The following is a 26,084-nucleotide window of genomic DNA, read 5'->3' as shown; positions in this document are numbered from 1 at the left end:
AACTGGAGAGATTAGCAAGAATCATTGGATGCTTCAACAAAATGTTAATTACGTGAACATTTTCTTCTCTCTGATACATTATATAGTATAGTTTACGACTTTACGTAACCAACCATGAAGTTTTTGAGGCATTTATATTAGTCGGTGCAATGCTACTTCATCCAAACATATTGAGCACATATTGCTAATTAAATGAGATTAAAAAAAAAGAAAATAACTTATTGTTTCCCCGTTTGTTTGAGTATTAAAAAAATTACTTTTAAGATACTGTTTTGAGATATTTTTTTAAACTGCTTTTTTTAATGTATGATAAAGCACTAAAATAATTTCTTTTAACATCTTTTGTTTCTTTTAATTTACGTAATTTCCATACTTTTTTTAAAAAAAATTAAAGAAAATTTTCCCTTGAGAAATACATTCAAACAAATGCCCCCCCTACGTTTTTCGTCTATAATTTATCGCGCTGTATACTAGTCATTAGTATTCTTGGTGCAAAAATCATCATCTTATGCTGTAATTTTTAACTTAGTCCACATTGAATGAACAAATGCTTTTAACGTTGATCTTTATTTTTGTATAGATAATAAATTCAACGAGACAACATTCAATTTTTATTAAATGAAAGCTCCAAGATTAAAACCAGCAATTTTAACCATGCATGATGCAACAGTCGATTTCAAACAATAGGGAAAAAAAAAAAAACTATTCAACGGTTGCTTTTCTCACTCACCAACTTTCTCTTCAAATAGAAGTAAAAAGTATAATGCGAATCCAATTACCGTATCTACAAGTAACTGATACTAATTCTAAGAAGCTGAGGTAAGAAACTCTTGTAAAATTACTCGTTTCAGAATGTCACTAGAGATTGTGAAAACCAAATCCGAGATAAACAGAGAACTTGATGTTGAAATCACATGCATGTAAAATTCGTCTGAAATCACACCATGTCAATTTATAAATCAGCAATCAGATAAGACAGTGCTACTATCGTGAATTCTCCATTCCCAACATTGAAATTTTACGATAATTAAACACACAAAAAAACCGCACCAATTCATCATCTATGTTTTTTCCTATTGTACCACTTCCTCTATAATGAATTACTTACATATACAAAAATTCGCTACTTTAAAGAAATATCTAGATAGCAGTAAGCTTCATCACGCATTATATATATATATATATATATATATATATATATATATATATATATATATATATATATATATATATATAAATTGTTTTTTTTTATCAATTTGTTACAATAATGAGCACGTAGAATACTGTAATTACTACGGTTGATATACTTCAGGTTCATGTACAGACAAGAGATAGCGCCGTACCATCCTACCATACCTATACTAATCGTTTTTGTGTCCATTCACCTTTGATAATTTTCTCTAGTAATCACGCCTTGTCTCGCACTCGCTTCACATCATTAAAGTTTGTTTGGCTACCATAAACACCAAACTTTAGATTCAAAACGTACTATCATTCTTGTTCATAACGCAGTTCCTTAACCCCCTACTGTATATGATAGTGATTATTAATTATACCAACACCACTAACTCTGTTTTCATTAAAAAATATATAAAATTGGAGTACTAATTAACAATGAATCCACTCTCTAATATAGTTCTTTTAATACACTTTTCTTATTAGTTAAATCTAGTGAAAAACCAAAAGTTATAAATAACCTTTATTATAGATCAATTGATATAAGAGTGGTCTACCTTAATCAATATTCTTAAATTTGTGTTGTGTTACATAACTGTGTTAAATATTTAAATAGTAAAAGTTTTGTTGCCTTCCATAATGATATTGATGGAGCATATAAAAAAATATCATTATTTAAATAAAGATTGAGACCAACATAATTATATAATTCTATAATTTTTAAAAAATTTCATGCAATAAAAAAGAATATATTAGGAAATATTATTTTCGTCTCATTGTAATGATTGCACTAGGTTGTTTTATGCATATTAAGAAAAACCAGTAAACAGAATTAATCTTACCATCATTAATTATATATATTTTTTAGTATAGCCCATGTCATTAAGGCAAATGCTAATTAGTGGACATTGGTTAAAGAGAAAAAAGAGAGATTTTTATTAGAATATATAAAATTATGTTCTTCATGATTGTTTTAGGCTCTCTTATGTTCTTCTTAATAAATATTTTCTTAATCAATGTCCTAGTACACAAGAGATATAATTGAAATAAAGTAATTAATATTACATTAAAAAATTAAAATAATAATTATTTTAGAATAAATATTTTTTTCTTAATCAACAATTATAATGAGTAGGAAGAAATATATTGCTATAAAAAAAATAAGGCAATTGTCTCCTTCACGGAAATGGTGGCCAGCATCTTTAAATAGCCATACTCTTTAGAGACTCGACAAGACCACATCGATTGCTCCTCTTTTTCTTTGTCCCAAACACACTTCAACTCCACTCATTTCCTTTTAGTGGCTCTTGAGTCTTGAAGTTCCTTATTAGATAAGATTTATGCAAATCCCTTCAGAAAATCTCCAATATCCAATAATTGCGCCAAACCCAAATCCATTTCACTTCATATTCCTTCAACAACTCGTCACCTGAACCGAACCATGCGAGAGGCGCAGAACGACACCGTTGCAACAGAATTCGCAACGACAACAAACGACGAGGAGGTTCCGTCCGGCGTCGTTTTGTTCGGGAAGTACGAGTTGCGAAGGTTGCTGGGAGTTGGCGCATTCGCGAAGGTGTACCACGCGACGAGCGTGGACGACACGCACCAGAGCGTGGCGTTGAAGGCCGTGAGCAAGAACAAGGTCCTGAACGGAGGCTTCGCCGCCAACGTGGAGCGCGAGATCTCCATCATGCGCCGCCTCCACCACCCCAACATCATTAACCTCTTCGAAGTACTCGCGACCAAAACAAAAATCTACTTCGTCATGGAGTTCGCCGCCGGCGGGGAGCTCTTCCACGAGGTCGCCGGGAAGGGACGGCTCACGGAGGAAACCGCCAGATTTTACTTCCGGCAGCTGATCTCCGCCGTGAAGCACTGCCACTCCCGCGGCGTCTTCCACCGCGACCTCAAGCTCGACAACCTCTTACTCGACGAGGATGGGAACCTTAAGGTCTCCGATTTCGGGTTGAGTGCGGTCACGGGTCAGATCCGACCCGACGGGCTGTTGCACACGGTTTGTGGAACCCCTACCTACGTGGCGCCCGAGATTCTTGCGAAGAGAGGCTACGATGGCGCCAAGGTGGATCTTTGGTCGTGCGGCGTCGTTTTGTTCGCGCTCATTGCTGGCTATTTACCCTTCAATGACTACAATCCCTCCGTTCTGTATAGGAAGATTTACCGCGGTCAATTCCGGTTCCCGAGGTGGATATCACATGATCTGAGATTCCTCTTATCACGACTTTTGGACACAAATCCCAAGACAAGGATAACCGTCGATGAGATCTATAAGGACACGTGGTTCAATGCAGATGGCGAGTATCGGTTCAACCGGGTTTTGGTCAAGGAGAGTGAGTGTGAAAAGCAATTAGGTCGAACCGGATTCAAGTCTTTGAATGCTTTCGACTTAATTTCTTTCTCAACCGGGTTGGATATGTCGGGTCTTTTTGAGGACCCGACCGGATCGAATTTGGTCGAACGGGTTGTTTCGACAGTGGTGCCAGAGAAAATTATGGAGAGAGTGGAGGCAATGACGGAGGAGGGAAGGGTGGTGGTGAGAAGGGAGAAGAATGGTGGTGGAGCAAAGCTAGAAGGGCAGGATGGTAATTTGATTGGTATTGTTGTGGTTTACCAATTAACCGATGAGCTGGTGGTGGTTGAAATGAAAAGAAGTGAAAAGGGAGGGGGGTTTGGGGGGCAGTTTTGGAAAGATAAACTGCGGCCACTGCTTCTTGAATTGGCAAGTGAATTGGAAGAGCCGGTCTCTCGGTGATTTCTATAGAATATAATTTGGTATCTATGTTTTTTGTTTTGGGTAACAACCGTAAACCATTGTTTTTATGGATTGGTGAAGGTTTAGGTAATGTTTTAAGGAACTTATATAAGTATATAGTGAAGAAATGAACATGTTTAATACTACTAAAATTTAAAGATACTTTTGGACTCTTTTTCATAAGTTTAATTTATTAGATAATCTTTGCAATAAATTTTACTACTGTGAATTTATGTGAATAAAGCAGAATTAATACTTATGTACTGTACTCTCATGTAATGAATTCTTGTCAGGTGAAAACATGGTTTTTTTTTTTTACGGAAGGTAAAAACATAGTTAAGTTGGCTGTTTAATATGTAAGTTAGAACTATTTCCTTAAGAAAAAGTAGTGACAACTCAGTTTAAGAATTCAGCAAAAAAAGACACCTCAGTTTAAGAATTCAGCAAAAAAAGACAACTCAGTTTAAGAATTCAGCAAAAGAAGATAGTGACTACTCAGTTTAAGATTCATTAATAGAATCAAATATTTTTTTTTTCAATCTTTCGGTTGAATAATAATAATTTAATTTGCTTTTAAAAAAACAATAATAATTTAATTTAAAATTTTAATACTAGTAATTATTAGGGAAAATAGTCTTATTTATAAGATAAAATATCTGTTTTACTAATTATAGTCACAAATAGGTGAACAAAACATAGTAAAAAAATAAAATAAAATAATATTTAATTCCTTGAATCGTTCCTGGTTTGGGTTCGGTATAAGTTTTTTCCCTCTAACGAGAGAGTGAACATGGATATTATATTATTTTATTTAAACTTTATTTAGTTTAATTCCTTACTGTACATAACCAATAGCATTAAAATTGATTTTAAAATTTTGTGAAACATTTCAACTTATTATACAATGTGACTGAGATATTCTCTTAACACTCTTTTCTATTATAATATATCTTATTGACAAAAATTTACAAAAAAAATCACAATTTTGTAAATCTTACTTTTAAGTACAGTATCTATGAGTTAACAGTCATGATCACTTGAGTTATATTCACCATGAAAAAAGATAAGAATAAAGTTTGATAATCCACTTGAATTTCTAGATATAAGAAACAGGAATCCAAAGTTGTTGATGCTTCAAACTCTTTGCTTTTTTTTAGTAATTATGGCTAAAATTTTATTTTGTTGCTCCTGAGTTTTGATATTCTAAAATATTTTAAATATGTTTGAATTTAATTTTTCAATTATTATTTTTCATTCTTAAAATACTTGTTCTAATAAAATAATTCAAATTTATATATATATATATTTCTTTGTATTAATACATTAATTTAGTTTTTATCATATGTAATTTTTAAATATTTATTTAAAAGTCTGAGGATTAGAATTAGAATTTTGCAAAAAGTGAACATTAGACAATTTTTAAATAAGAAAAAAAATTAAAAAGTTAGTTTGAAAAGTAGAAAGATTAGGAAATGAAAAGAACAGTTTGTACAACTAATTTGTTTAAAGAAGTTCAATGATTAAATCTAACCAATTATCGGGCATAGCCTATTGTTTTTTAGATTTGCCCTGTCCATTTTTAAAGTTTACTTGTTAGTTTATTTAAAAGTCTATTTCATATTAAATCTACTAAATAGATAGGACATATCCCTAAATAGACTAATTAATCCACTAATAGGAAAAAAGTTTTATGTAAAACACATTCTAAACTTTCAAAATTAAAATCACTACTACTAAAGGCACGAGATAGAGACAAGAATAGGTAGTTAGACTTTATAAGAATCGAGTATAACTTAAACATATGATACAAACTTATTTTTCAGATCTAACATGACCTCCACAATAACTTAATTAAAAGACTATTTTGCAATAAGGCCTCCAAATAGAGCATAAGTTTATAGGCTTGGTTTTCTTTTTATGTATGTTAATATGCTTAATATTTTAAAAGACATATAAATTTATGGTTTTAATACATTATAAAAAAATATAACAATAATATTAACAAAAAATAAATATTTATATTTACTTAAGTAGGTCAATATGTTAGGTCTAAAATATATTTTGAATGGATTTAAGCTTTTAATTTAGCAAACTTTTATAGGAGTCATGACCTAGTTTATTTTCTAAAAATGTCTAGTTTGACTTGGCTTGATGTAGACTGGGCATATAAACCCTAGTCAGAAAATCTAATCTATTTTCCCCCTTATCATGAAAAGAAGGAAGATATTTTTAAATTCTTTCATTTTAAGTATTATTTAAAATCCTTTTATTTTACATGGAAAAAAACTCCTATAAATTTTCTATTATTTAAACAAATTATTTCGGTATATGATACATTAAATTTGCTTAAAAAATAAATTTCTTATTTAAAATTGGCTAAATTATTACACTTTTAGTCTTTTATCTCTTTTGTTGTAATTTAAGGTGTTTTGATTGCAACACATTCATCTAAAATAAACTTCAATCAATTTTAAGATTCATGGATCCTATGAGAAAAATTGAAAAATTGAGCACATTTTTTTAACATTCATTGCAAAGGGACTTTTAATTTCTATAATTTTTAATATTATTGTGACAACTAAAAGTCATCACTTTTTCAATTATGCTAGGTAAACTCGTCTAAGCCTGGAAGTATTATTTTGTGGTGATTTTTAATCATCATCATGCAAAAGTTATTTACAATGGTAATTCTAAACTAGTGAAAGAACCAAATTAAATCAAAATTAAAAGATAAATAACCAAATTGAATCTAAATAAAAAAACATATAAATGACTAAAAGTGTAATTTAGCTTTTAAAACTTTATGTTTAAACCACAACTAAATATTTAAGTAAAATATTAATAAATAAAAATACTATTAAAAATATTTTTCAAGACTTTTTTAAAGTAATAATTATTTTAAGATAAAATAAAAATGCTTAGGCAGACAGAAGGTACTGGTCATTCCACTTTCCTAAGTTGGCAAAATGAATGAAATCATTCGAGGTTAGGCAATGGTGCACGTTAAACAGGAAAAATGTAAAATCAAGATTATATTTTGGTGGAAAATATTTCGGCAAAAATAACGATTTTTTTTGTAGTGTTAGAGATCGGACGGCCGAGCCTTTACATTAGAGAGAATGAAGACAAACGTGGATGCGTTCTATCTTCAGACATCAATCATTCTTATTGACAAAACGATGGTTGCATGGTTTGGGGGTAAAGGAAAGGGTCCCTCGCACCATATTTCATGCCTTATATAATACCCTTAATTAGCTTTCATGAATCATGATGGGATTCAAATCAATTATTTATAGTACTTGAGTGGACGTCATAACTTCAATTTCTTTGATGAAGTGGAAAACAAATTTATACCAAGAGGCTAGGCTAACTTGTAACAACTTGAGAAGGAAGTGGATGAAGCAATACATTTTTGTCCGCAATGTGTTCGAACATTGAACAGTGCACACGAAACATACCGACGTAAAAAAAAAATGCTAGCATGTTTCCCTAATATTAAGAAATAATCAATGTCCCGACATTTAATATCCTAATCGTCTCATGCATTGAATCTCACGTGAATTGCGATGAATGTGTAGAAGACAAAATGTGTGAAGAGAATAAGTTTGGAAGAGAAAGAGCATTCTGCTCATAAATTCTCAATATTCCACTCTCACAAAAATACAAAGGGACTAGATATATAAAGCTAACTAGATAAACTAACAAACTACTAAGTCAATTGTACAAGTAACAAAAAAAAACACAAAACTAACAAATTACTAAGCTAGCTGTACAAAAACAGAAAACTAATAGAAAACAAAACATAGCTATGCCAGCTAATAGCTAGCCAATTGGCTTTTTATTGGGAGGTAAAGGAGTAAGTTGTCAAGTGTTAGTCTTAATAGGAGAAGATAATTTAGATTGGATAGCTTGTTTCCAACTTTCATGACATATAACTTCCTTAAAACTAGTAGGTTTAGATTGTGAAGATACATTAAGTGTGAAATATTTGTGATGGTGTGAAAGTTTGTGGTAAGAAATGTAGTTGGAAATAGAATACCTGATGATAGAGGAAACTGGAGAGACTGAATTGTGAGTTGTTGCAAAAGTTAGAGAACAGTGGTAGTCTTTAAGGTATGAAGGAAGTTATTTCTGTCTTTGTGATCTGCTGGGAGATGGTTGAGGTAAGGCTGATTGATGGTGTGAATCAAGTGGAGGGTTTGATATTGGTATCTCAGGTGGGGAAGGGTCTGGTGGATGAGGCATATCAAGCAGAAAATCATATAAGATGATGAAGGAGCAGGCTTAACAGGTTGTGTGGAGTCAACAGATGGTGGTGAGTGACTATTCAAGTAAGAAAATATATTTTCATAAAAAATAACATCCCTGGAGACAATAAGTTCTCTTGTTTTGAGATCAAAAAGTAAATGACCTTTGACACCTGATCTTACACCTAGAGAGACACATTTTCTTGCTCTGGCATCAAACTTCTTTCTGTTAGCCTTTAGTGTTGAGGCATAACATAAACATCCAAATACTCTTAAATTGTTGATGGATGGTGTGCAATTGAACAGAACCTCATGTGGAGATTTTTGATTCAGAAATTTAGTTGGCAATTTGTTTATTATATGAACACCCAATGAGATAGCTTGTGTCCAAAAAAATTTAGGCAAATTGGCATGAAAAAGTAATGCTCTAGCCACAGCAAGAAGATGTTGGTGTTTTCTCTCTACAACCTCATTTTGTTGGGGTGTCTCCACATAAGAAGTTTGATGGAGAATACCTTGAGAACCATAGAAATTTTGCAAGGCAAATTCAGGGCCATTGTCGGATCTAATGCCTTTAACTTTAACAGAAAACTGAGTTTCAACCATAGATATAAACTGTTTAATATGGTTTGAAACTTCTGATTTTAATTTCAGAAAAATAATCTGTAGACAAAGGATCAAGCTAAATGTTTTGATGATGCCAAAGGATTACATGAATCACATGCTTCTCAAAGATTTATTCAAGACAAAGATATTCAAGATGAATGATCAAGACAGTCTCTAGAGTCTTAGGAAGGGTATATTAAATAGGAAGGGAATTCCAATTGAAGTCGCAAAAGGTTTGGCCAAGAAATCTAAGTTAAAAAGGTTTTTCAACAGATTTACTCTCTGGTAATCGATTACCAGAGGATGTAATCGATTACCAGTGGCCAAAAACGATTTACAACAGCTATTAAAATTTGAATTCAAAATTTGCACTGTGTAATCGATTACACATATATGGTAATCGATTACCAGCAGTTTCTGAACGTTTTAATTCAAATTTTAAAGCCTGTAATCGATTACACATATACTGTAATCGATTACCAGAGGAGTTTTTCAGAAAACATTCTCAACAGTCACATCTTTTTGTGTGGTTCTTGAATGGCTATCATAGGCCTATATATATGTAGCTTGAGACACGAATTTGCCAAGAGTTTTTCAGAACAAAAAGGTCTTATCCTCTTAAAAAGCAAATCGTTTTATCCTCTTACAAATTCCTTGGCCAAATTACTTGTGATTCAATAAGGAATTATTTGAGTACTCAAATTGTTCGATCTATCTCTTTCAAGAGAGATTTCTTCTTTTCTTCTTCTTCATTCTGAAAAGGGATTAAGAGACCGAGGGTCTCTTGTTGTGAAAGAATTCTAAACACAAAGGAAGGGTTGTCCTTATGTGTTTAGAACTTGTAAAAGGAATTTACAAGATAGTCGAACTCTTAAGCGGGTTGCTTGGGGACTGGACGTAGGCACAAGGGTGTGGCCGAACCAGTATAAATCTGAGTTTGCATTTTTTCTTCCCTTAAACTCTTTTATTTATTATTGTTTTATATTCATATTCAATCTGTTCTTTTTGAATCAATATTTAAGAAACTCATTATTAAGGTAATTTATAACTGAAATAGAAAGATAAATAGAATTTTTAATTGGGAAAATAAGTTGTGATATCTTAATTCAACCCCCCCCCCCCTTTTTAAGATATTTGAGGCCACTTGTCCAACATAATCCATGTGTATCTGCTTTTGTCATCAACAATGGTAAGAAAATATTTATGACCAAGCAATGAAGGGTGAGCATAAAGACCCCATATATCCATGTGCAACAAATCAAAACATTGTGAGGAAATAGTGATGCTGTCAAGAAAAGGCAACCTTTTTTGTTTTGCAAAATGACAAGTGTCACAAGGGTTACAAGAGATTGTACAATCAATGGAAGAGTACAATTTATTCATTTGGACAAGTTTATCATGAAAGAGATGTCCTAACCTATTATGCCAAACATTGCATTTATTAGAAGGAATGGTATAGATGTTACAATTATAGGAGAACTGAGTTATTGGTGAAGATAGGATGTATAAGCCAGCTCTCAATTCAGTTGCTCCAATTATCCTCGAGGAGGAGTTGTCCTAAATGGAACAACCAGTAGGGTGAAAGTTTAGACAACAATGAAGGTTGGCAATTAGTTTTGAAACTGAAATCAAATTAAATGTGAAAGAGGGAATATACAAAACATTAGTAAGGTAAAATTGATCACTAAAATGTATGGTTCCTGCCAAGTTGGTTTGAATTTGAGATCCATCAGGTAGTTTAACAAGTATAGGTCGATTTGTTTGAGACATTGAAAATTAGTTTTGGAAAAACACACATGATCAGTAGCTCCACTATCAAGAACCTAAGAGTTTAAATTGGAACTATAAGCATGAAGAGTAGCACAAATTATACCTGAATTACCATTCTTATGAGAACTAACTAATTGATTAGTGGCATGAGAGGGAGAGGCTTGAGAGGTTTGCTGCAACAAGGAAAGAAGAGCCTTATGTTGCTCTGGTGCGAAAGCTACAGATGAAGCATCTGCAGATACCTCTTTTTGTCCTAGAGATTGTAGATCATCTTTAATTTCTTGATCATCCATAGAATACTGGTTGATAGCACCTCCTCTATGCAAGTGAGGAGGGTAACCATGTTTCTTGTAGCAAGTGTCTACCATATGACTTGATTTGTTACAATAAGTGCATATTTTTGTGCTTCTGCCTCTACCTTTTCCACCAGATGTATGGCCTCCACGACCTCTGCCTCTGTCATAAGTACCGTTGTTGATATCCAATTGAGCAAAAACTCTAGAATCATCAAATTGAATAACCAATTGCCTCTCTTGTTGAATAAGGATAGAAAAAACTTTGTCTAAATCAGGGAGGGGGTCCATCATCATTATATTGGACCTAAATGTAGAGTATTATTCATTGAGGCCCCTTAACAATCTAATCACATAATCACCTTATCTGTAACTCTTAACAATAGGAATAAGTTCATAGGAACAAACAACAACACAAGTGCATGAAGGAATAGGGAAAAAGTTGTCCAATTATTGGATTAAACCTTTCAATTTTGTAAACTAAGTAGTGATATTAGCATCACTTTGTTTAAGCAGATAAATTTCTTCTTGTAAGTCACTGATTCGAAATACATCTCCTTGATAATAACATTTCTTGAAAGTATTCCAGATATCCGATGCATTCTCCATCCACATGATAGTTTGCAAGATTTATGGATGAAGAGAATGATGAACCCATGAAACCACCAAGGTATTACAATGATCCCATAGAGTGAAATTGGGATCATTAAGAGCAAGACGAGGCAAAGAACCATCCACAAATTTGAGCTTTTTCTTGGTCTTCAAAGCAAGGAGCATAGCACGCAACCATGAGTGGTAATTTTCACCATTGAGAACATAAGCAACAATCGCCACACCGGGATTCTCATTTGGATGAATATAATAGGGATTCATCAAGTTTCTAAGAGCTGCATTATTAACAACAACATTGTTTGCAATTGGGTCAGCATTTTCAGCTATGATTAACCGAGGAAGAAGCTTGAAGAATTGTGATTCAAGACCAAGAAAGTGCAACAACAACAATGATTGCAAGAAGGATCAATCAAAGATCACAACGAAAGGGAAGATTTCAACTGATACCATGTGAAGAAAATAAGTTTGGAAGAGAAAGAGCATTGTGCTCATAAATTCTCGTTATTCCACTCTCACAAAAATACAAAGGGACTAGATATATAAAGCTAACTAGCTAAGCTAACAAACTACTAAGCCAGCTGTACAAGTAACAGAAAAAAAAAAAACAAAAAACTAACAAACTACTAAGCTAGTTGTACAAAAACAGAAAACTAACAACTAACAAAACATAACCCAGTTATGCTACCTAATAGCTTGCTATAAAAATGGAACTCAACAAAATGGAACAATTGAGTACTAACCCTAAAATGAAAGATCATGGTTGAGACTTAATTACACTATTAATTATTTATTATTAATGAACTGTAATCATTAAATGACGTGACAACATTTGAGACGGATGATTTTGATTAGTGTTTGAAATGCTCCCACATTTCAATGAAAGAACTTGGAAAGAAGGGAGAGTTAGATTGACATTCAGATGGATGGAATGGATACGCAAATACAGACTAAAAAATTATTACCTTTAATATATTTCATGTTAAATAAAAGTTCTAATTTATTTTGATATTGTACCTTTCCGCTTTTAGGTTGAATCATATATCGGCCATGTTTTTTTTTATACGATCTTTTAAGCTGAATGACAGTATACTCTTTAAGTTTTAGGCCAACTCATATACATCTTAGACTTGTGATTCTAAACTTAATGATGACTAAATGACTGGTTTATTTTTTAAGGTTTAATAATTAATTTAGTCTCTAAATTATTTAAAATACATTAATTTGATTCCTAAATTTTTAAGCATTCCAATTAGTTTCTCTAATTTTTTAAAATATCCCAATTAGGTCATTTTGATCAAATTGATGTTGACCTTGTTAGGATACCAATTCCAACAATTTCATTTACAGATAATGGCGGCTAAAATCGCATTATATTTTTAGTTATTTTTAATGAGATTAGAAATGTTGAGTCCATTCATTTTATTATGCATGTTTCACGTTATGATTTTAAGGGTTAATGTAATGACATTTTCTCAATGGGTAAATAAAAATAAACTAACTATTATATTTTCTCAATGAACAAATCAGAAGACTAAGGCAAAAACTAAACGTTGGGAAGAGAAGATTAGATTATCATTCCACCAGCGTTTGAGACATTTTCATTCGTCGAATATGACAATCACATATCGACGTGTCTAGTTGGCTATAACTCAATTACTCAAGGACTTAACACATCAATTCAACCTTTTTAACAATGCTAGATGATATCAAATAATAATAAAGGAACTAAACTAATTCAATATTTATAATTTTAAGAACTATTTTTTATTATTATTTTGGAGCCTAATTTAATAGACCATTGCAATTTTAGGGACCATTGGTTAGTAATTTATAAATTTAGGAACTGTTTTATCATTTTGTTGATTTTAAAAACCAATTTAACTAACTATTAAGATTTTAATGATTAAATTAGTGATTCACTCTATTTGCATGTAAATTTTTAGGTGAGTAATTATAAATATATTTATTAAGTGATATTTTCTTCATTTTATGAATCCAAAATTTTCCTGTAACTAATAATAATTTTTTTTTGTTATTTCCTTTAAAGTTTAGAAGATGAAACATAAACTTAATTATTTTAAAATAAATTACGCTCACATTCATCGAGTTTTATTAAAATACACAAACCCTATTGCTTTTTCTATCCCAACCTCTCTTAATTGTTAAAAACATTATGTAGAGGACCTTTAATACATTATATTATCTCTCCTTACCCTGGGAAAAATCCAGAAACCTATTAAGGAGGGGACTAAATTTTTTTCTTTCTTTATAATTATTTAAATATCCAACTTTTAATAAGTAATACTTTTTTAATAAATATTTACTGTTTTTTTTAAAAAAAGGAAACTAATTTTTATTTTAAATAATAATAATTTTAATCATTATCATAAAAAAATAAACACCAATTAATTTTACACAATTTTATTTTAATTATCACCTTAATTAACCATTACAATAATAATAACAAATACTACTAATTTTACACTAAGTAACTTTAATCATTACCTTAAAAAAATCTTAATCATTATTATAATAATAACATAAGTAACTAATTTTATACTATTTTACATTAATTAACTTTTATATATATAAAAGAAATGTTAAGGGAGGAGAGATCGGATCTCTGCCCACCCCTTTCCATCCGCTTTTGTCCTTAATTGTTTATATTGTGCTTTTTTTATAAAGAATATTGTTGTCAATGTCAAAAGTTGCAAGAGAATTTATGTAATTTCATGAAACTTTCACAATGTTTAGTCTAATTCACTTATTATTAGTTTTAAGAATTTATATTTTTTGTTAATATATTATTGTGAATTTGTACAATTGATAATAGATTGAATTAAAGTGATAAATAATAAGAAACTCATTAATATCAAAATAAATTTGAATACATAATATATATATTAAATATACTTTTATAAAATATGTAATTGATACATATATCAATAATGGGTCGCAATCTCTTCATAACAGATCTCGTAGGAATCAATCATTAGATTTAGATTAGACGTAAGGATCCTCCACATGCAATCCCAAAGAGAAACAATGATTAGACGCCACTTGTTGTTTAAGCGTGAATATAAATATGTGACTACAAAGGAAACATTAAGATCGTGCAATTTCAACCGTAATTATTATCAGCAGTCATATTAGCACGCCTATGCTTTAAATTTTTATTTTAATGTATTTTATTTCAAAAGAAATTATAATAAAAATAAGGATTTAATTCTATCTCTTCGACCTTAACTTTTTTTTTTTTTACATCTCTAATCAAATTTTTTGATCGATCTTCTGAATTGTTCCTCCTCCGTTAATAATTTTAGTCTTTTGACGTCAAATATTACACTATTACCATTGGTAGCTAATAGTTACGCGAGTTGTTATTTCATAAACTAGTTTGTTATGATATTAATGTTTAAATTTTTTAGTAAATTATGTTTTTAACTTCTTACTTTTCACAAAATTCACTTTTAGTATTTTAACATTTTTTGACCCATCTTGGTCCATTATTTTTTTCTCGAAATTTACTTTTAGTTCTAAACAATTTTTTTACCGATCTTATTCCATAACTATATTTCTCATTGTTTTTATACCTCCTGTTTTAGCAGTTTTAAGACACTACAAATTTCCTATTTGTGTAAAACTGCCAAAGTAGGCTTTGAAAATTTGAAAAACAAAATTCCGAGAAAGAGATACAATAAGCAAAACCATCCTCCCTCAGTATACAAAATTAGCAAGAATAAAAAAAAATCACAAACCACTAAATCCACTAATCAAAATTGGAAGGAGATATTTGTTTCACGAAATCTTGTTTCATTCTGGCGAATATTATTCTCAAGAATATTAGATGGATATGATATGCATGGGTATTTCAAAAAAGAAATATTTGTTTAGCTATTAAAATTGGTTGAGAATCTTTTTTATATTCTTAGAAATATTTAAAAATGTGTTTAGTTCATTATAATTTTTTCTAGGAATGTATGTTATATTACTAAAAATCATTTTTATATTAAGGAAATTATTATATACACCAACACAATAAGACACAAGATTAGACAATGCAGTTTACAAATTTTTCCATAAATTCCTAAACTATATCTTATTATTAAAGAAACGCAATACCAAAATATCTTTTAGTCTTGTAAAGAACAAGTAACACAAAAAGACACATAAGAAAACTTTAACCACACCCCAAGTAAACAAGAAAGCAAATCACATCAACCTTCATATCAACAATTAAATTTCAAAATCAATTACAACATATTTGTCTTTTGTCTTTGTTATTAATATAGGTATTGATATTGAGCTATAATAAAAAATTTACATAATTAATATGATTCTCACCCTATAGGAATTCATATTTCCACTTTCTTTTCATGGAAATCATCTCAATACAAAATCAACATAAGCATGAACATCTTATTTTTTAGGAAATAAAAGATACCTAAAAATATTTTTTGAATACCTTCAAATAAACGTTAGAATACACATTTTCATCTTCACATTCTCAAAAGTCCTAAAAAATTTCATGAAATAAGCATCTCATAAGTACTAAAATCAAACAATCCCTCGTATTTAAACCCTTCCAAACCCTAATCCTCTCCCCCACTTTTTAATCTTTATGCAAATATACTTCAGTTTCATAATTTATGTAAAATAGTTACAGATTAATGGTAAACATATGGTGGTGCAAATCATACAATAATTTGTGCTAATATTGGGTGGCAGATAGACTCTTTTCTTTCACAAATCTAACAGGCAGAATCTACACCAAGAAAATATCTAACAGCCAGAATATTGAAACCTATTGTGTCGTTGGATGTCACCTAATCTATTGCTGCAAAGTGCAAAGGGGCCTAAACTTTTGATTGAGAAACATACATAAAAATAAAATTAATTGATAAAGTGTAAAAAAACCTTTAAATTATAAAAAAATATATAAACTTAAGCTACTTAAAAAGAATTTTCAAACTAACAGCTGAATTAATAAAATTCAATATTTATTAAAAGTTATCAAGTTAGACAAAGCTTATTCTTGAAAGAAGTAAATCCCTTCCTATATGTATTCGGGTACTAAATAAATTGGACATCACTTGGATGCAGGATCCAGATTCCAGACCAGCAAACTTTCTCTGGTTCCCAATAGGGTAGCAGTATAAAACACTGATTTTCAATTTTTCACCCACAATTAAAAAAGAAAGAATAAACAATGAAACATATATATGCGCCCAAGCATAAGAGTTAAACAATATATTTACAAAATCAGTAAAAAAAAAATGTTACTTTTAGCACACACCATTCTCAGCATGGGAAAAGCAAAAAAAAAAATGCCTACTGTACCATACTCGAGTAGGAACTTACTAAACTATGGAAGAACAATTTAAAGCATTCTACCCATTGAAAAGAGAAAAAACCACTAACACGAGAGTAGAGCAAGTTGGATGAAACTGAGTGTGTAATTCAATCCCGAGTTATAATAAAAATAATAAAACCTGAGCCAAAGCCCATTGTCATCTGAAGCATGCAATAAGTGAATCATGGCAAACACGCCAATACTCTTTGTAGTGCATAGACGTCCATGGCATTGGTGAAGGTAGAAGGGTGCCGCGCATAGATGGCATTCTGGTAAATGAGGGAGTAAAAGGAGAAAAATATAAAAAGTGTTATTACATAAAAACCAAACAAAAAATCAGAGAAACAGGATTATCAAATCATAAAAACCATAAGAGCACTTGGCACCAGGATATCACACCTTTGCCCAATGAGTATTCCATGAGCCACTGTGGAGATGGTTGACCCAGAAACTCCCAAAAAAACATGTTTGTAGTGAGGTGAGATAATTTTTCCTGAAATTTAATCCACCTCAGTAATGTTTGTCCATGCAAAAATACAACAGTGGCATATAATGCAAATTGCCACCACTCCCAGGTCACAGCTATCAAAATATCAAGAGGAAGAATCTGATATCACCAATCAAAATTTCAATCAAGTTTTCAATTACATTTCTTAAAGAATGTTCAATATTGTCTGGATCTATGATATACTGCTTTTATCTTGACATGCAATCAGGCAGAAAGAAAATTACCAAACAAAACAAAATAGACAGATCATCATCACTGTTGGATTTACTATAATACACATCAAAGATAATTCACAATATATATCTAAGTTCTTCAAGTAAAAGCCACATAAATAAATAGAGCAAGTCTACACATTTTCATAAAACAAAGCTGCACATTGACAATATATATCCAAATTCTTCAAGTAAAAGCCATAGAAATTAATAGAGCAAGTCTACACATTTTCATAAAACAAAGTTGTACATTTACCACATGATATCACATTCAGTTTCCCTATTAATTAACATAGAGACATATCTTGACAACCGAATACAAGCATCAGTCTGAACCCACAAGTAAAAGCTTCAGGCCTCACCTAAGCTCAAGTAGTTGCTGTGGAGAGCTGAAACTAGATTACTAGATTTTTCTCTATTGAAATCCTTTACATGCAATGACTCCTTGTATGAGGTCATTTCATCAGTAATGTCAGTACTTGGAGAAGCAGTACTATTACTCTGACAACCAATAATTTCAAGCCATATTCCAGAAGGGAATCTTCTTGGTCTTACCAACCAAAGAAATATCTTGGTATAAGGGGTAACATGAATTACCGAAATAGTGACTTCAATCAGTAGACAGACAAGGTTAATGGTTGTGTCCATGATACTAAAGAATATATAGAAAACAGAAGTAGTTGGTAAAAGAAGTAGAAGTGGTGTAAATAAAAGTGATCCAACAATGTGTTGCTTCACAGTATAGTCAAAGCTATCCAACCGCTGCCTCAGAGGATTCCATTTCCGACCCCTGCCAAAATAAACAGCAACATCATGAAAATATGCGAGAAAGAAGAGCATGTGTGCAAAATATTTGTGTATCTATAATAATTATTCTTCTAAAGGATACTGAATCAAAAATAAATATGTGCAGCAAATATGATGGTTTTCAGAAAATACAAGGGACTCTTATGATCTCCACTTTTACGATATCATAAGTTATCTTCAAAATTACTAAACCTTCAACTTCTAAATAGCTAGCTGTAATTGGCTCTTGTTCCTTAAACTCATTGCCAATGTTTTCAGAGGTACATTATAGCTTACGTATGAAGGATTATCTACATAAAAAGTATAGTTATCCACAAGAAAAAGGGAAAATTTTGACAGATGAGATCACCTCACTAGCATCTATTTGGTGAGTATAGGTCTCTCAATGTAATTATTTAAAAAAATTGTCAATTTTATCAGCAGACAAGGACCTCTAATGTGAATAACTTATTGAATTGTCTAAAACTATTTAAATTAGAAAGTTCCATTTATGAAACAAAATACCAAATTAGGGCATTCAATTCTCATTCAAATCACTTCCTTACTCATGGCGATCATCTAAAACTGAACCAGAATTCATTACCTGAAAAGCCGCCACAAGGCAGCTAATGCCTGTATCTGTGATGAATATACAAGTGAAATAAACCAATGAAGAGCTGAAATGTGTAAAGTTGCCAGTGCAATCATGTCTATGACCAAAGCAGCAGGAACAGTGAATCCACAAAGGATTCCTAAGACAGAAAGCCCTTGAATAATATAATTGAAGATGTAACCCACAAAGATCCAGAGTGTTGACCATATCTGGACTGCATTCAAAGAAGCCATGCCAAGTACTCCAGCCAACTCAGCATTCAATTTGAAGCCTGCAGGGTTTCCCATTAACCACACACACCCAGAGCGCAAAAATGTGGAAAACCCATGCATAAAGTTCAAAACTGAAAGGCAAACTGATTCTGCGTGATATAATAATGCCCAACCAACCAAGTTTCCCAGGAGAACATCAACAACCAAAGTAGACCACATAGAATGCCTATGCATTGCAGCTTTCTCTACATATTCAACACATGATTGTGACCTTGCACACAAAAGAATGGTGTTAAACATGGAGAAAACATAAAATCAATATAAAATAAATTACACAAGGTTAAAAATAGTAAACAATTGCCTCAAAAAAGAAAAAAAAAGTAAACATTTAATTTTAGAAGATAAGTTGAAGTTACATTTATCAGAAACTATCACCATCAGTAATATATGTGTAATTGTAATGTAAATAAAATCCTGTATATGATTACATTGATGTTGAGATATAAAGGTAGAGGAAGGGAAAAGCAAAGTAGAAGGGAAGGAATAGACATGGAGGGAGGAAACAGAATGATGCTCAATTCAATCTCAAATTCAAGTCAATAAATCTCCAAAACTTGTTCAAGGCAAAGAAACTTAACTGAACCACAGTTTAATTCAGTTTAACAAGTTTAGTTGGGTTTGGTTTAGTTTCTTTAACAGCCCCACCAAAACTTGTCCTTTGAAAGAAAATAAATTACATGGACTTTATTAAATATTAAAGCTTACAAAATTGGAAACCTGCCACATATCAGACAGAGTAATATATTTTACCTAAAAGTTCGTATTACCTGAGGTCATTCTCCCAAAGAAAGATTGGCCAATATAATATCTGACAACAACGGATTCGCATATTTATCCAAGCAGTCTTAATGAATACATTTGTTGATGTCCCATACACCCATGATTCTGATTCGTAATTAAAATGTGTTTGGAAAAACTGAAGAACAATATAGAGCATGGTGGAGATCGATGCCCAAAATTTGGAAAACAGGTGCCCTGTGACAACATAAAGCCTGAAAAGTCACAATATAGATCCATCAGAGCATGAAAGTCAACTGAGCAAGAGATGGTGCATCAATAGTTAAAGTGTGTACATGGGAAATATGGAGAGCTGGCTCAATGATCTTCTTGGGACCAGGTGTGTCTCAAAAATTCTTTTAGCAGCAGCTGTGCAATTAATTGCCAGAGTAATTGTATCCTGAGGTGAAATTTTGAAAAGGAGGATTAGCAATGAGGACAAAATCTGCATACACAAATATGACTAAGAAAAATTGCATTACCAATTCAATGAATTGCTGCTTTTTATGAAGCTCATCGACCCATTTAGGATTTTTAATGGAAGTTTTAGCTTTCTCATTTGAACCCGGATGACATAATGAGAAATGATGGGCACCATAAGAGGGTGTTTCATAAATTATAACCTACAAGTGGTTAAATATCATATATATCTGTTTGAGAGAGGGATAAAAGTCTTGAGAAATCACAAGTACTTGCAGAAAGGCAAGTATAAGAAATAATGACTTACATACGTGGACATCATATTGTGACACAGTTAGTCCATTCCAATGAATGTGATGCAATTTTGGAAGCCTGTGTATTCCTACATCAGTCTGTTCAGGAGAATCAAACATGAGCAGAACCCAATTACTTCTTCCAAGAACATATTGGCTACTTTTCCTCAATGAACCATCTAACTGGAAGCAACAACAACTCCTAGAGTTATTCTTTCTATCTGTATCTCCCTCTTGCAAAGCATTGCCAAACTCAGAGAACTTCTTTTTGTCATCTTCCGCCCCATTCATCAAGCCATTACTAGTAGTAGGGTCAGTGACACACAGACCAAGCACAGAGAACTTGGACTTATCCTCAAGAACTGAAGGCATGCTCCCACATGTGCCATGAATGATTCCCTGATAGAGAGTAGAAGTTAATCATGTCAGTGATCCTCATTACACTGGATCGTTCCAGAAACCACCCAAGACAAGTTGTATGAAAAAATCATTAAAAGAACTTATCAGTGGGATTTTTCCCAACCACTATCACCACATATTGTCATAGAACCAAGATTTTCATAACTAACTCAAAGTAGTTATGCATCATTTCAAGTGTGAATTGATGCCAATCCAAATCAATTTATTTTCCCATTAAACTTTATATGTTTTTTCCACAAATTTGTGAATATCTAGCAATAAATTTTATACATATATTACTGAATATTCTAAGAGGAAAAAGTTCATTTTTATTTAAACTTGACAACTCTTGCAGGAACTTTTTTTAATATCACAAAAAAGGAAACTCAAAATTTCCTCTGCAATTAATAGCTGTAACAAACATACAACCAATAAATTCATTGCTACTATGGTTATTTCATTTGCTTTACTCTAAACTGCATGCAAGGAAAAGGGATTGTGAACTCAAATTTAGTTTTATACCTCAATGCCAGGACTATAACTAGAAAGCAAAACTTCACTGCAAGTAAAGGCTACAATAATGTCAAGGGATGATGGTGAGCAGGTGACAAACCACCCCAACAAAATACTGGATGACGATTCTTCATTTGATAAAAGTTGCATTGGCCACCAAAGCCTACAATGTCTTCTCATCTTCCTCTTATGATCTTCACATAAACTAAGCTACTATTCATGAAGTCCCTGCAATATTAGACAGAGGCAAGCATGTATTTACTTCATTAAAAATCGTTAGACACAAAAAAAGAAAACAATATGCAAATTAAAAAACAATTTATGTAATAAATAAAAACTTGAAGAAGATTTAGATGAAAGTATAGGTCATAGTGTATGCTGTACTTCCCTTTTTTTAACTTTATAAAGGAACATTACATCAAGAATTACACCTCATGATATCAAGAAATAATGTCAATCAACACAGAAACTATCTCTGAAATCTATTGGACTGGACACAGTAAGTTTCTCGGTAACTTTTTTTCACACAAATGTAACACTGAAGATCCCAAATTTACAGTGCAATACTTCCTAATAAGAAAATTTAGTACATAAAACAAGATAATACACTTGACAAATACAACAGAATTCTTATCATCTTAGGAAGAGGTACGGGTCATCGGCAGATAAAGTAAAAAATAGGTAAAAAATCTGTCCATAATATAGTAGAATCTCCCAATTATGTTCTTACATAGTGTGTACTCCAGAATTCTTCATTTTGACGACAACATTACGCAAACAATTAATCAAGAAAACCGGAATAATAGATCGGCACTAGGGCAATTACTGAAGCTGCGTGAGGTAACACTCCACTAAGGATCTTAGATTGCTCTAAAACGGTGGTTGCAACTAGCAAGGCTAAAAGCATTGCAAGGAAAAACAAAGAGAGAATGAAGTAATTTAAACTGGCACGATCTCTGTACATGCAACTGCAAAGAGAGAGATAGATACCTGAGCTTCGATGATGCACCGCCGTAGAGGGCGGCGAAATGGGGCGGAGAAGCGGAAGTGAGAATTTGGCTGGAGCGGAAACTGCGAGGCCTGTTTCTGTGAGAGTCTGATAGAGAACGAAAACGCTAAAGACAAGAAAACCAAAATAAAATAAAATTGAACTTGCCCTTGTTTTATTTTATTGAGCAAATTATTTAACGTCATGATCTTTTACTGAAAACCCAAAAATGTCCCTCTCCTCTGTTCCAAACACAGACCTAACCCTAATCCCAATTTTCATCTGCTATGGAGCTGCTGGCTAGTGGAGGGCAACGGCGCTGAGAAGAAAAAATCTTTGAAACATCACCTGCTAATCGATCACATGCAAAATTCTGTTAGTAAAATATACCGTTTGGGATAAGGGGAGGCTTGTAATTAGAATACACTAGTAATTAGAATAAATCTAACGAAAGATTGCATTAATTTGCTCATTTATGTATGATAAAGATATACTAATGCAGATTGCAACAAATGGTAAGCTTTAATAATTCAAAATATACTATATTAACAGGTACTTTAATCATTATTGTTAGGACTAAATAAAATTGTAAGTCCTGAAGGTGGTCAATGTCATGGTGCATGTGAATGTGACAATCAATGGCCTTGAAATAATTCAAGGTTCCAAAGCGATCCTAGGAGAGTTGATTATAGTGCACAATTAATTTCCCTTGTATCTTATGCTACAAATATAATTATAATGTGCCTCAAACCAAGAATCAACAAAAACAATGAAAAATATTGGTTACAACTTGCAAGGGATCGGAGGCAATACAACATCAACAAAATTCATTTCCCACTAGAAAATGATTGATTATTATTTGCTTGATTTTCATCTCTTTGTATATATATATATATATATGCATGGGTAGTACAATTATGATGTGAGATGTGTGTGTTTGACATTCTCCTTTCTTACTAGGTACAATAAATTTATTAACAAACTTACTGCCAAAAGATAAATCAAGAGCATAAGTTTGGGTAAAAACAAATCATGCATATTCAAAAGTTAGTACCTATAATAATGAGAACACTTGTGATTCTTAAATGTGTTTATAATCCTAACATCTAGATAATTACATAAGGTTATCATTCAAATAAATATATTTATCTAAATATACAGCTGAATTTTAATAAATGTATTTATTTAAACTTGTAAGTAAATATCAGCTAATAGTACCCACAATTATCATACGAGTGAACTCAATCATCAATTGGTTTAAACTCGCCCGAAATCAAACTTGAGCAATGCAGCATTTTCCTAATATGAACATTCCATGACATGGGTAAAGCATGGAGAGTCAACATCTGAATTATAATAGTGTTTCTACCAATATGTTAGATAAGTATTTCAATGGAAATATAAGATTGGTCTAATACCAAAGGAAAAAAAAAAGTCATGGATTCGAATTTTTCTACTAATAAAAATTAACATTTATTTATCTAAAAAAAACTCATTTACTGATATACACGTTCTTCCCATGTTACATAAAAAGAGAAAGAGTGAAAATCAAAACAAAAGCATAGAGAAGTCGAACCATGACTTCAAAAGACTTATTTTTCTTGCATAGATTCAACATGTCTGATTCTACTTTTGGTTTAGGCCTTAAGGGAGACGAACCTTCAGTTTTGTGATTACTTTTAATTTTCACCTACTGGTCAATGACCTTTGATAGAGGATGCAAGAAAAAATATGATTAAATTTAAAAGAAAATATTAAATAAATTACGTACTATATATAATTAATAATGCTATACGTGAGTAAAATCCAATAAAAGGAAGATATATTGAGTCTCTCGTAAGACATTAATTCTCATGACGACAACCTAACTGCAAATAATGTGGCCGTCTAATTACGAGACCCCAAAGCTAAAGTTAGCAAAACCTTCAAAGCTTACTTATCTACTAATAATCTTGTATTAAAATGTCAGATAGAGTAATACGTCAAAGTTAATCATCATCATAACTCTCTTGTATTAAAATCATGAAATTATCACCAAATAATCTGCACCTCGCAATATTTGTCATCAATGAACACCTTGAAATATCTGTCCATGTGTTTCCTCAGAAACCAATCAAACACAAGCCCGCACCAATTCTTTTTCCATGCAAATATTAGATTCATCTGTCCAAAGTTTAGTGAAATCATGGCAGAGAAGGCAAAGATGGTTGCAGCTATTCACCACATCCAGCCAAGAAGATCGATTTGAATAATAGAGCATTATGGCGTACCCATTTGGCCAATTTCCTTGATTCAACATGGGTTTGTGTGTTTACAATCTCATTGCTCATTGTAGACCTCATCATCACAATCCTTGAGCTATCTTCCTCTCTAGTTTCGTGTGGGCAAAACGCGATGAATAGCATAGCAGAACAATGTTTCCATAGGATTGGAATTGGCATTCTGAGTTTTCTTTTAGCAAAGACAATGGCTTTGCTAGTAGGGATAGGCTCTTCATTTTTCAAGCATGTGGGGTATGTTATTGATGGAGTTGTGGCCATAGGGGCTATATTTTTGGAAGCCTTTTTGGTGAGGAAAGGGGGTGGTTTGTTGGTTGTGGTGAGTTTGTGGCGTGTCATTAGAGTTGTGGAGTGTGTCTTTGAGTTGAGTGATGAGGCCATTGAAGCTCAAATTGCAAGGATAATTTGCCAATTTGAGGCACTCAAAGAAGAAAATATGAGGCTCTTAGGAGTATTATATGAGAAGGACAACATGATTGAAATGCTCAAGGAAGATTTAGATAAATGTAGGGATTGAAACCCTTGCATAAATTAAAAAAAAAAAATTCATGCAATTCACGTTGTGGCCTTACTTACGTTGTATGTTCGGACTTCTTCACAGCAGTTCCCACCAGACTTTAAGTGAAAAAGGGGATATGCCGAAATTTTTCTCATTATTATTAGAATGGATCCCGAAAAAAAAAAGTTTGTATCAAATGAGCTATATACTTGGACTTTCTTATATAAAAACTTGGGCAATGTTATTAATCAATTACATAATCAGGATCGTTTTACTCATTTCAGCTCCACCGAAAAGAAAAAATTATTAGATAATTAGGGAGACACTATCATGTATCTATATGGTCCTGACCAATTTGTATGAGCCACATATTTAAATTTTTTAAGTTACTAGAAATAATTAATGATACATGATTACATATCATGTGAAAGTTAATATAAATTATGATACTTCTACACCATTTAATAATATTTTTCTAACATATTAATTGCTCTTTATATATATGTTGGTTAGAGAAGACTTCTCTACTTCTTGATCAATTATGACGGGTTGAGAATAGAAAAAGGAAAGAAAATTAATGCATACTTTATAAATAATAAAGTTAGTGTCATTGCTTCAAACCCGCAAAAATGGAGAAGGAAAAGTTTCTTACTCATAAAAATCATGAGGAAAAATAATACTACCCTTTAAACTTC

General features: G+C 31.9%; 3 protein-coding genes across 3 annotated transcripts; 2 read left to right on the top strand and 1 right to left on the bottom strand.

The window, feature by feature from the left end:
- The first annotated feature begins 2,392 nt into the window (after positions 1-2,392).
- On the top strand, positions 2,393-4,217 carry LOC114396804 (CBL-interacting serine/threonine-protein kinase 14-like). The gene has a single exon (XM_028358974.1). It carries the CDS (start codon positions 2,618-2,620, stop codon positions 3,947-3,949), a length of 1,332 nt encoding a protein of 443 aa, XP_028214775.1. The 5' UTR covers positions 2,393-2,617; the 3' UTR covers positions 3,950-4,217.
- Positions 4,218-16,665: 12,448 nt separating this feature from the next.
- LOC114394473 lies at positions 16,666-22,776 on the bottom strand. The gene is made up of 10 exons (XM_028356056.1): positions 22,614-22,776; positions 21,633-21,851; positions 20,730-21,110; positions 20,481-20,621; positions 20,295-20,398; positions 19,989-20,213; positions 18,941-19,432; positions 17,913-18,340; positions 17,230-17,323; positions 16,666-17,099 (listed from the first exon to the last, which is right to left on the bottom strand). The coding sequence occupies exons 2-10, from the start codon at positions 21,801-21,803 to the stop codon at positions 16,988-16,990; spliced, it is 2,148 nt and encodes a 715-aa protein (XP_028211857.1). The 5' UTR covers positions 21,804-21,851; positions 22,614-22,776; the 3' UTR covers positions 16,666-16,987.
- Positions 22,777-24,675: 1,899 nt separating this feature from the next.
- LOC114395553 lies at positions 24,676-25,481 on the top strand. The gene has a single exon (XM_028357361.1). It carries the CDS (start codon positions 25,006-25,008, stop codon positions 25,405-25,407), a length of 402 nt encoding a protein of 133 aa, XP_028213162.1. The 5' UTR covers positions 24,676-25,005; the 3' UTR covers positions 25,408-25,481.
- Positions 25,482-26,084: the final 603 nt, after the last annotated feature.

The sequence above is a fragment of the Glycine soja genome, chromosome 18 (genome assembly GCF_004193775.1).
Source record: "Glycine soja cultivar W05 chromosome 18, ASM419377v2, whole genome shotgun sequence".
In the NCBI taxonomy this organism is placed as follows: Eukaryota; Viridiplantae; Streptophyta; class Magnoliopsida; order Fabales; family Fabaceae; genus Glycine; species Glycine soja.
Note: the sequence above shows the minus strand (reverse complement) of the source record. Positions and strands in the feature narration are given on the sequence as shown.